This window comes from Lissotriton helveticus, chromosome 12, assembly GCF_964261635.1.
Source record: "Lissotriton helveticus chromosome 12, aLisHel1.1, whole genome shotgun sequence".
Lineage (NCBI taxonomy): Eukaryota > Metazoa > Chordata > Amphibia > Caudata > Salamandridae > Lissotriton > Lissotriton helveticus.
In genome coordinates this window covers 148,395,708-148,410,022 of record NC_136073.1, presented here as the reverse complement: position 1 = coordinate 148,410,022, position 14,315 = coordinate 148,395,708, and the positions used below count along the sequence as shown (strand labels likewise).

Sequence of the window (14,315 nt, the reverse complement as noted above, 5' to 3'; positions counted from 1 at the left end):
TGTGTGGATATCAATTTTCCATTACCTTTCCTACAAATAGGAACCAGAGTCCCACCCCAGCCACCCGCCTGGCCACTATCGACTCTTTGGTCGCAATTATACACTACTTTACTCCTCAGTTGTACCATTTCTCACCCACCCTAAATGCCTCTTTTCCTCCCTCTACAAAAAATATGGCTATGTTGCTTTTATCGCTGACACTCCCTCAAGATGCCAGCAATAATCCAGCCCACTTTGTCCTCACAATATCACTCACGGCAACACCAAAGCAAATCTGAATCCTTCACTAAACTGCTCTAGGAAATGCCAGATCCTAATTTGGAATCTCTTTCTGACATTCTAGATCACATGGAATTCAAATGAACCTTGAATACTTTGGCTCCTATCAGCACCCACAAACTTGGCCCCCAAATCCAGCATGCCAATCCATTCAATTGAGCTTTGCAACAACCTCCTGTCATTCTTTATCTCCTGTCACCTCGTACGAGAAATGCCACTCCATGGGCCTTGGAGAGTCTGTGCTTGACTCCATCCTACCAGCCTGTGCAACACCCCACTGCAGGTTAACCCCCATCTTGGAGATCAACCAGTAATACTTTGAACTCTTTCAAGAAATCTTCTCTTTAGAATAGTTACAAAGCCAAAGTCAATAATCTGGGCCTCAAACCTCACCAGCCTAGTTAAACTCTTCGTGGGTAGTGGAATTATCCCTCAAATCATCAAATGTGCCAAATGACCCCAATCCAAAGAGACCCATCACAGACCCAGATAATCCTTCCATTTATAATCACATCTCCAGCGGACCTTGTGTTGTTAGAAAACAGTCTCCTAAGCAACGTTCAATCATGTTTCAGACCCTACTAAGGCGGGGGGACAACACTTCTAAACATCAGGGAACAACTACTCAATTTCAGTGATGAAGGTTACCCTTGGACATTGATCTTCTTGGGCCTCTTGGCCACCTTTGATACTATAAACTAATAGGTGTGAATAGAAAGATTGTGGTCACCTACCGGCCACTGGACCCCAGACGGAATATCAGCAACCTCATTACTGACCTTATGACTCCTGCTGGCTCCAAGTATTTTCTCTCCTCTTCAGCGACCTCAATTTCGATCTGGATGACACCATCGGCCCCAACACCACAGACCTTCTGGATAGCCTCCTCAACATTGGCCTCACAAAGCTTGTGACAAGTCCCCACGCATTCAGCAGGCCACACACTGGACCCGATCTGCTCCACCATCAACACATCAAAGGACAGCCACACCCTCCCGCTCACCTGGACAGACCACTTCATCATTCATTTCAAAATTTTCATCCCCCTCCAGATTACTCTGACAGTGACACCCCCTACACTGAGAAACAACTGGAAAACCATCACCCGACAAGCACGAATCAACACCCTCAACCTACACCATCCCACTCTCTCTGATGCTGCCGACATCAACATCCGTTGCCTCAACAACTGGATCACCACCTGCACCAACAGCTTCGCTCCCCTTAAGGCCTACAAACCCATTGTATTTGGTTAATCCAACATTCTTCAAGTGATTTCCTCCCCATACCCCTACCCACATCGCTAGCTTACGAAGTCCATGTGATTGAGTCTAAGATAGGCATGCAGTATATAGAAAGTGCACATTTCACATGAGGTCCAAGGTTCCAGAGCTGTCATAATTTCCTCTGACTACTCGAGAACTTTAGACACAATTAAATGGAATGTGCACACGCCATAGTCACATAATACCCTGATGTACACAACAGTTAAATTGCATGCATTCCTGCACACCATAAAACCATATCTGACAACATCTGTAACTGTAAACAAAGGTTGGGTGTGGACAGGGTTGACTGCACTTTGAGCACACACACCGGCATTACAACTGGATGCGGCTTTAAAAAGTAATCACCTTGCCATTCAACAGACAATATAAAAGAGCAATTTAGGAACGGAGTACTACATTTGCGTGCAAGTGTTTACAACAGGAGTCCACATAAATGCATAAAGTTCAGGTTATGATGAACTTACTAGCACCTAGTTAAAGGCACAAACGGTTTATGTAAGGCAGTCTGAGCAGGTACTCCAGAGTAAGGCTGCACACCACTCAGAGTGGATCACTTCCTCTCAAGTAGCGGAAAAGGGGGTCTTAGTTTGGACCTTACAACTAAGCATCAGTCATTTGCACATATCCCACATTCCGTGGATGTCCGTGATCCCTTTGTTCATATGAAAGGTGCCCATAAGTCAAGAAATTCTATGCTAGTTATGCCATCTTCTGAAACTGGACTGTGGGGTGTACTCTCGCTGTGTTGGAGTTGGAATCCCAATTTTTGATCTGTAGGTCAACTAAAAAAAGGTGGATTTCGCTTGTTTGAAAATGGAGTAAAACTAGTTGCTCACCCCTCTCAGTAAGTACTGATCACTTGGGAGCTCAGAAGACCCCCTAGGCTGGCTCTACTGAGGCCCTAATCAGGATGACAACTATGTGGAAGTCCAATCCACCCAGTAGGCCTGGATGCCAGGGAAATCAAGGGATCCTCGGGGTTGGATAGAGGATCTCAATGAACATAATGTTTCTCAGGTCTGCCAAGGTACACTCAACAGGGAAAGTTTGAACAAATCTGACCTCAAGTCAAGTTATTTTCCGGGCAACTGGAGTAAGATGAAATCCTGGTCCTTTCCACCTAAAGGCCTTGCCAAGGGAAGTTAGAGGCCTCACAAGCCTGATCTTCACCCCAAGTCTTTTGTGTGTATGAAGGATATCGTCTCAAAAACACAATTCTTCTGTGAATCCACTGAGAGAGGGGACTTACCGATCAACTGGTCAACATGCAAATCCAATGTGGTGATCTCTCTACCATACAAACGTTTAATTAATCCTACTAGAGACCAATGGCTGTGCCCGGCGGTACAAGCCCCCAGTGGAAACCAGCAGGAATACTGTGGTACCAGTGCTGAGATTTAAGCCCTAGGCAATTTTCTAGAAGCATGAGGTTTTCAATTCATTTAATGGTACAGAACATTTACATTTCCTATGCTCTATGTGGGAGCCTACATGCACTATGGATATTATTGGACAAGACTCTACATAGCAGGCATTGGGTTTAAGCTGTGGCAGTTAAGAGGAAATCTTGGGTGAAACAAGCCTCAATCTTTACAGGAATGCCCTGCATTACCTCAGTCCTTTACCTATGGTATAAGAGCACCTTTCAACTAGCCCCAGCGGAGCTACCACGAGAACTGCAAAACCTACGACATTCAGGAAAACTCCCTACCCCAGCACTCTGTTGGAATATTTTATTTATTTATTTTAGCATGGGTATTTCTATATTGCTGACCTTACTCGGGGTGTAGTGGACCACTCCACATAGCATCATAAATACTCAACTCAGACTCCACAAATTGCATGCGCGAATATTCGCCTAACTCGATGAAGACTTAAGTGTGTTAGAGGAGAGCGACGGAGGAAGGGGCTGAGGTAAGTCAGATCAGGGATAGTAAAAATGGAAAAGGAATGGGAGTTTTAGATTTTCCCAAAAGCAGGAACAAAGCACAAACTGAGGTGGATAGAAAATAACAAACCCCCAGGGACCGGAGGCGGCGTAAAAAGTAATGTACTCTCTCTCTTCTTGATTCCTGCTCACAAGTTTATGAGATACACAGGGGTCAGAGACCAAATTATGATTAGTCACAGAGGCAAATATCCCCGAAGAGCTCTCCTTAACAAGAAGTCACACATATTACATGCACGGATATTGAATCTGGGCTTTGGCCACCAGAGACGTATCCTGAAATATAATTCTTGTAGGGTCTGCCCTTTACAATGTCTGTTTAGTACAAAAAAAGTGAATGTTAAAAAAAGCTACATGTGCTTGTGAAATCTCCAACAAGAACAGCTGACATGGTGCATATGACTGTGAAAGACAGTGCTTAAATCGTGCTGGTGTTTGTAGGAGGTGGTCACTCACTTTTAGGGACTAGAATTATTTTTCATCATCAGACTTTGACGTAGAAGAAAAGAGAGAAAGGCAGAAAAAAATAGAGGAAAAAGAGGAGTTAGGCAAATCTAAGTTAACAGCCAGAAAGGAGAGAAAGAAAAGAACATGAAGGAGTGAGATAAAGAGATAGGAGAGGAGGGTGATGGAAGAAAGAGGCAAGAGGTGGAATTGAGACTAGTCTCAGTATCTGACAACGCTAGGCCCCAAAGATAGCGCTTGGGCCTTTTGCTAATTTGTATTTTTAATTATGTACTACATCCAGCTACAGAAAATGGACCGAGAAGGTAAGGCTGAGTGGAAGAGTGGGGTTGAGCACTGTGGTCAGGGTTAGGCAATGCTTGCACTGCTGCTTCCCTTCTTAAGCAGTACTAGATGGCCCATTTACTTCATTTTCAAGAGAAAGTGTCAGGGATATGTAGAAAGAGGGATGAAAACAACAGTGTACATGTGTGCAATGAAGGCGCACTGTACTGTGAATTTGGATGTCCTTGGTTTCAGGGACATCGAGATAGGTGCGTTCCACATAAAGAAGCACAAGGAGGCCCTCAGGTGAACAGGTTATTGGGGTGCACCAAGTGTAAATGCTCTTTACGAGGTGAGTAGGGGCTCTGGCAAGAAAGAAGCCAGCTGGATCTGGGAATCGGGTTCTACACTATCCCGTGTGGATAGTGTATGCAAGCACCATCCACTTGAATGTGGGGACGCCGAGGGAAGTTATTGTACTGTTTGATTATGAAGGATGAATGTGCCGTGCTAAGGGTTTACATTACTTCAAGCATCCATCTAAGTTTTGCAGCACACTCTGCTTTCCAATATAGGTTGCAACCATATCTTACCCTGAGTTCAGCGCTCCGACCCCATTGCTGGACGTAGGCTTCTCCCAACCCCAAGACATGTTGCTGCACCCCATCCCACTGGGAAGATGACAGCCTCAGCAGCGACATCACAAGCTGGTTCCTGCACAGCACCAAGGCCTCTGAGGAGCCATCCTCTACCACAATCCTAAAAGGGAGCAGCACAAACCATGTGTGAGAGAAGAGCAGGGGACCATGTCGCCCAGTCATCATACAGTCTCATTGCACAGCCCGACTGTAGCCCAATCAGTGTGCAGCTCATCTGGAATACATCAAAGATGGAGGGCAGCAAACTAATGATGTAGCCGCATTTACGATCAGTGCACTTCCAACACAGCAGGTTAAGCTACAACTCACTTAGGGCCTCATTGCGATGTCAGTCGGAAAGGCTCCGAAAGGCATTCCGAATCCGTGTCGGAACCCGCTTTTCCGACCTACTCGGAAACATATCCGACCGACCGATTACAATAGTCGTAAACTGTTCGGACTTTCCAACTCGGTCCCGACCAGCATTCGGAGAAACCGAGTCCGTCGGAGCCGATTCGTACAGGTCTACAGACCGCGTTTCCGATCAATGTACTACGATGTTGGATTCGGACACGAATCGGCTATCGGAAACTGAATTTGGGAGCCTGTAGCAGACCTTCACCCGGAGTCCTCCGGTCGGGGCCTTGGGGATACCCATGGGTCTCCTCCTTACAACCATGCACGGTGTGGCAGGCAGCCTGCCACAGGATGCAAGGTTTTCTGCAACCACCTCCCCCCTCCCTCTTTAGTGTGTTGTCAGTCGGAACACAGGTTTCCACTGAAGTCAATGGGAGTCCGACTGAAAGGTGTTCAGAAGCATCATATTCGGTCGGTCAGACTCCACGAATTCCATTCGGTTGGGAACCATTCCGACAAGGAGTCGGTCAGAATGCAGTTGGTCGGAATGCTTTCTGACCGACATTGTAATGAGGCCCTAAGTGTTCAGACCAATAAGCGCTCCGCCTAGTAATTCATAAGCCGCGCAGCCAATCAGTGTGCAGCACAAACACTTTAAAACTCAAACAGAGCGCAGCTAGGGTAGAGGATACACTATCTACTGTGCATCCTGAACTGTTCGCCCCTATGGTGAACATGGAGGCACCGCTGCATGGGATGAGGCACTGTGAAGGTCGGGTGCAGCATAGTAGGTGTGAACGTTTTCCTGAGAACTTACTTGGCTTTGGCTTGAAATACTCCACTCCGTGATGGGCAAGGGGGTAGGTTCTGAGTACACCGGCCCTAAGGAAGAAGAAAAGATGTTATTCAAAATGATGTACACCAAGCTTTGAGATCTAGAGTCTGACATTCCAAACTCCTGCGGAACAAGGACATAAAAGTCCCAGAGGTAACAGCAGAGTGGGCATGCGAATGATAATACAACACCAAGAGGCACAGGTCCAATATTGTTAGGCAACCACAACCCTCAAGCAAAGATTTGAGGCTGTTAGATGCCAGTCCCCAGCAATAAACACCGAACCATTATGCTTTCAATCTCCCATTACCAAAGATCTTGGCCACTAGCTGCCCCTCCAACCATACAGTTCAACATGCCAACCCCAGCAGCAAAGAGCAAAGCAGCTAGAGAACCAACCCCTCAAATGCCCAATCAGTCAGACATCCAATCCCTGAAATGCAGAGCTGGAGCTATAAAAAATTGAAAATCTAGGAAATAGATATTGCAAGCCTCAGCGGTAACTGTATGAAGCTAATGAAAAATACATATTGCCAAGTAGGAAGAGTGGAGTTGTTTAAAATATCTCAAATTTAAGTGGTCATCTCTCTTTATTATCCACATTTTTTAAATTTTTTATCTGTATTTTGTAAGATTTGTAAGTGTTATGCAGCTCATCTATAGCAAAGAAATCATCTGTAATCATAGAAAGGAGCGCTCAAATGAGTTGCATTGTCATAGGCGGCACTGGGTAGCTAGACCAAGGGGTCACTGTGGCCCAGCCATATATCCTATATTCACTCATAGCTCGTAGTCCCAGACGTCCCACCTTCAGGCTTACTGTTGTACCACAGGCATCATGATTTCAAAAGGATATAGATTCACAAAGAATTCTAAAGCTTAGCAGAAGCTGACAATCCTCCAAAACCTTTGCTTCGATATTTAGGAATTTTCAGGTAAGCCATTGGATGAGGTTAAAAACTGGAATCCATGAATGTGCACAACGGATGACGAAGGCCTTAAAAAGTTACATACCATCGATAGCGCTCTTTCTAGTACTGACTCTATCTAGTCACTTATTCCTCACCCTTTGAATATTCCCCAGGCGTCAGACTAGTTCTGGAAACCTTTCACTAGTACCTCGGCACGCCGTCAGGTACGCTGTGCAGCTCTGCACTAAAGCCGTTCCACTATGGAAATGACATGAAGGGCCCATATAGGCACCACCCCTGCGTGCTGACATAAATTGCTTTCAAGGCTGCTGAGCCCCCAGACGCAGAACCTAAAGAACGAATCATGACCAGTGTACAGGTTCCAGGGCGGGAGATCTTATTAAAGATAAGAGTCCAATCACAGCAGTGGGAGGATTAGAAAGTCAGTGAGGAACTTCTGTTACAGAAGGTAAGTAACTTTTTCTAATGATAGAGACCTTTAATCACAGATTCCTCACCTTTTGAATTGATACCAAAGTAGTACTTATTTGAGACGAGTCAGTGAATGGATATAAAGTAGAGAGTCTAGAAGGACTGAGCGGGCAAAATGCAACTCTCACCTAATCTAGCTGCCCAAACAATAGTGCTTTGTGTACATATGGAGGGGCTCCTACGAAGCTGCCTGACACATGTCTAGGACAAAGACTCCACATGTTAATGCAGTGGTAGTAGCTATGGCCTTGTAGAGTGAGCATGCAGTCCTTCCAGATGCTCCTTTTTAGCCAATATGTAGCAGATCTTAATGCAGAGCATGATCTAGCTGGAGATGGTACTTTTCTGCACAGCCTTGCCTTTTCCCCTCCAGGCACAGGGTCCGTGACCCCACCACACCCTGTTTGTTGCAGTACCACATGGCAGCGTTGTTGTCTGGGAGTCCCTGCTCAGGCCTCCCTTTGATAGAGGGCAGGAAGACTTTCAACAACAAGCAGAGGCCTGCTCAGCTCCAGCAGGTTAATATGGAGCCAGGACTCCACTGGAGATCAGAGGCCTCTGATCTCCACCTTTCCCAAGTGGCCCCTCCAACCCAGAAGTGACGCATCGGTCACTACCATCAGCTCTGGGTGGGCAAGGGAGAGGGTTCTGCCGCTGACCCAATCACAGTCCAGCAACCACAACTCCATATCTTTTGCAGTCTCCTCCAAAATCTCAATGTGGTGGAGAGGTCCCCTTGTTGTTGGGCTCGCTGGGACTTCAGATCTCACAGTAGAGCCCTCATATGCCCTTTGGCTTGCTCGACGAGCAGGATACTGGCGGCCTTCAGCCCCAGTAGCCTCAGAGTTGACCTAACTGAAATACAGGATCAAGGTTGAAAGATTGTGATCATCGCCTGAATGTCTTGGATTTTCTTTCCTGAGGGAAAAGCACAAAACCAGACTTTGTCCAGAGTGGTTCATGTGACAGGTAGAGCCTGGGAAGGAATCAAGTGTGACTTCAGCACATTGATAGTGAACCCCAAAGAGGAGAGGAGGTTTGCCATAGTCTGGTGGTGACTGATGACTACATGCCCGAACCCGCTTTCAATTGCCAATCATCGAATTAGGGGATGACTGGCACCCCACCGCCAAAGGCGAGCTGCCACCATCACTTTTGTGAACGACCAAGGGGCACTAGTGAGACCAAATGGGAGCACTGCAAACTGAAAGTGCTCCTATATCCCCCCCCCACAAACCACAAGATCCTGGGCTGACAGGACAAGTATATGAAAATAGGCGTCCTGCAGGTCCAACGCCACACTCTAGGCTTCAGGCTCGGCTTCCGAAGGAAGGCATTGGAGAGATAGTTCTCCGTCAGTTGCTAGCCTTTTGTTTAAGTATTGGTGTTAATCAGAACCCGTGAAGGGGCTCTGATTAACAGCAATACTTAAACAAAAGGCCACAATCCACCCGCGCTTTACTAACAAAAGCGTAGAGCCAGTTTCAAAACACAGTGTGTACTTTAGCACACGCTGTGTTTTGAAACTGGCTCTACGCTTTTGTTAGTAAAGCCCGGGGACGATGGCATAGCTGCCAAGGTTTCAGATTGCTATGTGTGAAATTTTTATAAATTCGGTATAATTATGAGTGACATTTCAACAACTATGAGTGACACTGGCGAGCAAAATTAAGCATTGAAGAGCAGTTTACGTAGACTGAACAAGTGCTACAAATAACCAAGTGTTAACTGTATATAATGCCAGTGTGGAGCGCATTTCCATATAGTAATCTCTTCTTGCATGTCATCTTGTATTGTGTACAACATGAAATTAGCCTTTTGTTTAGAGTTTGTGTCTGTGAATTATTTTGAATGAAATCAGATTTGCAGATAAATCAGGCTCACTCAGGAAGGATGAGGAGACAGAGCAGCCCTGCCTGCAGATGTTAACTATTGTGTGTGAAATTAATTTATTTGATCAGACTGTGCGTTCCGCTCGGCAGAGGCGCTGACACAAGTTACAGTAAACTGTGTACAGTACCAAAGTCAGTCAGGGCTCTGCCTGGCGCGCAGCGCTTTGAAAGTAAAACACTTACTTAATGAAATAGCAGAGTTCAGACTGCTGTCTGCATCGTCCCTGTCCGTCTGGTGGCTGCGGCATGAGTCGCACAAGGACCCGAGGGTTGCACAGCTGCAGCACACTGCATCATGCACTCTGCAGTCATTAACATCAATACTTACATAGCTGTCAAGGTTTCAGATTGCTATGTGTTACATTTTCATGAATACAGTGCGTTTATGAGTGACAATCACCAACTATGAGTGACACCTTCTCGTGAGCAAAAAGTCAACCAATGAAGATGAGGGATACATATAATCAGAAATTACACCTATTTGAGCAGCCAGTAATTCTAAGATCTTCAACTGCTGCAGTGCTCCCACCCACTCCTCTAATGGTTATCAGTGCTGTGGGCCTCAGTCAGTGAGCACCTCCAGCTGCATCAGAGTGCTCCCGGCCCCACGTAGCTCCAGCGTGCTCATCCGTGGGTTATGCCTATTTTTTGGTGTATTTTTAAGCAGCTTGTCGTGATTCCTCCCCAGACCTACAGGCCTGTTTGGTGCCCTGAGCCATACTCGTGTCTTTGCGGTTGCAGGCCCGGGGGCATTGCAAGCAGGTAGGGTGAGCAAACAGCCTCTGGCGGTGTTACCTGCTCTCGATGCACATTTGATTTCATATTACTAGAGCTATGTGACCCCAAACTATTATCGAACCACGTCAGATAAAATATTGATGTGGAATTGTTTGGGAGCACCTAAGACTACAATAGCTGCACGTTGGAAGAAGAAAGAGCCTGCTCTTATGGCATATTTATTTTAGAGACTGTGGGGTATTCTAGCGATAGAGCACATTTCAAATGTGTTCACCAATATACAAAGATTGTGATTCCATCAGGGGTCCCCTTTATTAATATTTGTTTCAGAGATTAGCTATGGCTGCATGTCCAGCCCAACTCAGTGCTCTGAACTTATTCCACGAGACAATTGAGCCATTACTGTATCTAGAAAAGTGCAAAAGTGCAAGTTTCCTCCCAGCAGTGTTGGTCTAATTAGTGGGCAAATGTAGCACAAGGTCAATCAAAGAGCTTGCTATAGCATCCCAGCCCTGCCATTCATTTGAATTGATTGTGAGCTCCCTGGTGGTATACCATTACAGAGTAACAAAATGAGCTTTCTGACAGAAGCAGTAATGCACTGACCTATTTACATTGCATGTAATTTGTGATCTGCCTGGTTCACCAGCTTTTCATCAGGCATTTTAACCTCCTCGGCTACTTAATGATGAGTCAACTTCCAGTAGACAAAACTTAGATCTCTCTGCAGCAGGTCCATCATTCTTCAGTTATCTTGACATATTTATGGTTGTCTTAAAATTGCTTGAACGTAGTTATCATATTTTTTGCACGCCACTGCATCATCTTCAGGTGGGATCTTTTGATGGATTGTGTGCTGCTCAGTCTTCCTGTAGATTACCTTTTTCACCCACCTCAACCATTTGCACAGTTTGTATTTTGTGTTACACCTTCTGTGATGCAGCTTTTCCCTGGGATTCAGATTTATAGACCAGTTTAAGATAATGGATGCCAATAATGGAACACATGGGCGCACCCCTGTTTGTCCTAGGCTGGGATCCCAGGTAATTATTTGGTCATTTTTCCTATTGGGGCCTCTAGACCGGTCCCATGCATAGTTTGTAATTCTTCGAGCGTTTGCTGACTTACTTCTCTTCAATTGTAGGTTTCCAGTCTGTAAGGTATTTGGATTTGAGTGGTCAGGTGAGAGTAACCACAAAGACAAGGTAAGGAAAATGCTACTTACCAGTATGCATCTGTTCTTGGCATGTAGAGTTGCAGAGTTGTACACTCGCCACCTAGTGTTGGGCCCGGATGTTTGCAGTTTGTTGTTGTCCTGAAAAGTTCTTTGGAAGTCACGAGATAGGTGACTCCTCCTTAGGACCACATTGCGCATGGGCATCGGCTCAATCCCCAGATTGTTTTTCGCCATTAGGGAAATGATGGAGCTTTGCAAGTACAGGAACGATGCCCGTGTAATTTGTTTCTAATTAAGATAATACTGGAACAGACAAGGGTAGCCGGGGAGGCGGGTGGGCGTGTACAACTCTGCAGCTCTATATGCCAAAAACAGATGCATACTGGTAAGTATCATTTTCCGTTCGAGGCATATGAGCTGCAGATTGTACACTATGCATAGATTATATAGCAGTACCCACTCTTAGCGGCGACCACCCCTATCTGTTGCAGTAGTTTGGAATAATGTTTTGAGAACAGCCTGGCCCACATTAGCTTGTTGTTTTGTTTGCACATCTACACAATAGTGTTTTGTGAATTTGTGCGGTGTAGCCCATGTGGCTGCTCTGCAGATGTCGTTTAGGGGAATGTCCCCATAAAATGTCATTGAAGCCCCTATCTTTCTGGTAGAGTGGGCTTTAGGAGGAACAGATAGTGTACGTTTAGCTTTGTGGTCGCAAATCTGTATGCATTTGACAATCCATCTAGCTATTCCAGATTTTGAAATGGGATTGCCCTTGTGTGGTGGTGAGAAAGACACAAAAGTTGTTTTGTCTTACTAAACGGTTGTGTTCTTTCTATGTAGTATAGCAACGCTCTTTTGACATCTGAAGTGTGAAGAGCTCTTTCTGCTACTGACTGTGGTTGCAAGAAGAAAACAGGCAGTTCCACAGATTTATTGAGATGGAATGGAGAAATGACTTTAGGCAGGAATTTTGGATTGGTACGCAGAACAACCTTATTTTGATGCATTTGCAAAAAGGGTTCTAGAAGGGTTAGGGCTTGTAGTTCACTAACTCTGCGCAGGGAGGTAATAGCTACTAGGAACGCAACCTTCCAGGTTAAAAATTGTAATTCACATTTGTGCAGGGGTTCGAAGGGAGGCCCCATTAGCCGTGTGAGAACGACGTTTAAATTCCATACAGGTGAAGGTGGTACTCTGGGAGGAATTATTCTTTTAAGGCATTCCATAAAGGCTTTAATGGCAGGCACTCTGAAAAGAGATAGATGTTGTCTGTTTTGCAGATATGCTGCTATTGCAGCAAGATGTAGTCTAATAGACGTATAGGCTAAGTTACATCTTTGAAGATGCAGTAAGTAACCTATGATGTGTTGAATGGCCAAATCTAAAGCATTAACGTCGTTGTTATGACAATAAATTACAAATCGTTTCCACTTGGCTGCATAACATGCCCTAGTGATAGGACGTTTAGCTTCTTTAATGATATTCATGCAGTCTGGAGGAAGGTTCAGATATCCAAATTCTAGGACTTCAGAAGCCAGATCGCAAGGTTGAGCTGAGCTGGGTTCGGGTGTCTGATCTCTCCACGGTTCTGTGTTAAGAGGTCTGGAGACGTGCAGTTTTTGGTGTGGTACCACAGACAGTTGTAGCAGTGTGTTGTACCACGGTTGTCTGCTGTAGTTTGCGTACTACTAGTGGCATGAGTGGTAGAGGTGGAAAAGCGTACGCAAATCTGTTTGGCCAATTCATCCATGTCGCATTGCCTTTGGACAGTGGGTGTGGATATCTGGCAGCAAAGCTTGGGCATTTTGCGTTTTCGTGGGTGGCAAAGAGGTCTATCTGAGGTTGTCCCCACCTCTGAAAGAATGGCTGAAGAACTTGCGTATGAATTTCCCACTCGTGGGTCTGTTGTGTTTGACGACTTAACAGATCAGCTATAGTATTTTGTACTCCTGGGACATGTTGGGCTAGAAGGAATATGTTCTGAGGTATGGCCCAGCTCCATATTTCTTGTGCTAGTTGAGATAGTTGCAGGGAGTGCGTGCCTCCTTGCTTCTGTATGTAATACACTGCTGTCATGTTGTCTGTGCGGACTAACACAGCTTTGTTTGCTACTTGCTTCTGGAAAGCTTTTAGTGCTAGGAATACTGCTAGTAACTCCAAGTGATTGATGTGGAGTAACTTTTGTTGCGGTGTCCACCTGCCTTGCATAGTGTGTTGCAGTAGGTGGGCTCCCCAGCCAGAGAGCGATGCGTCCGCAGTCAAGATTATTTGGAGAACTGGCTCTAGGATCGGTCGTCCCTAGGAAAGGTTCTTGGTGTTCCACCACTGCAGAGAGCGATGAGTTCGACCGTCTACCAACACTAGGTCTGTTAATTGACCTTGAGCCTGGTTCCATTGACCTGACGCATTTGAAGTCTTGCATGGGGCACTATGAAGATGCAAGAGGCCATCATCCCTATGAGTTGCATGAACACTCGTGCTGGGAGGGAGTGCTGTAGCTGAAACTTTGCTAGAAGAGTTTGCATGCTGGCTATCCTTGCTGGGGTGGGATAAGCCAGCGCTGTTGAGGTATTTTGTGGCACCTAGGTACTGTTGTACTTTGGATGGCTGTAGATGAGACTTGGTGTGGTTTATTGTGAACCCCAAGTCGTGGAGCAGGTGGATGGTGGTAAGAGTGTGTTTTACGCATTGATTGTGTGAGCTGGCTTTTATGAGCCAGTCGTCGAGGTACGGGAAGACATGGATGTGCTGTCTTTTTAGATGCGCTGCCACCACTGCCAAGCACTTGGTGAAGACCCTTGGTGCAGTTGTGACTCCGAATGGGATTACTTTGAACTGGTAGTGCTGCCCGTCTATTACAAACCTGAGATACTTCCTGTGAGCTTTGTGAATGGGAATGTGGAAGTATGCGTCCTTGAGGTCTAGAGTAGCCAGGAAGTCGTTTTGTGACAAGAGAGGAAGGACTTGCTGGAGTGTGACCATGTGAAAATGGTCTGACTGTATATATATGTTTAGCGGTCTGAGGTC

The 14,315-nt window shown here is 45.7% G+C and overlaps 1 protein-coding gene across 1 annotated transcript in view; it reads right to left on the bottom strand.

Annotated features, from left to right (window-relative positions):
- CTC1 (CST telomere replication complex component 1) overlaps window positions 1–14,315 on the bottom strand; it is a 230,849-nt gene that overhangs the window by 42,053 nt on the left and 174,481 nt on the right. The window contains exons 21-22 of the mRNA XM_078671543.1: window positions 6,058–6,122; window positions 4,839–5,004 (exon numbers count right to left, since the gene is read on the bottom strand). Coding sequence (XP_078527669.1) covers window positions 4,839–5,004; window positions 6,058–6,122 — 231 coding nt within the window. The remainder of the gene's footprint in view (window positions 1–4,838; window positions 5,005–6,057; window positions 6,123–14,315) is intronic.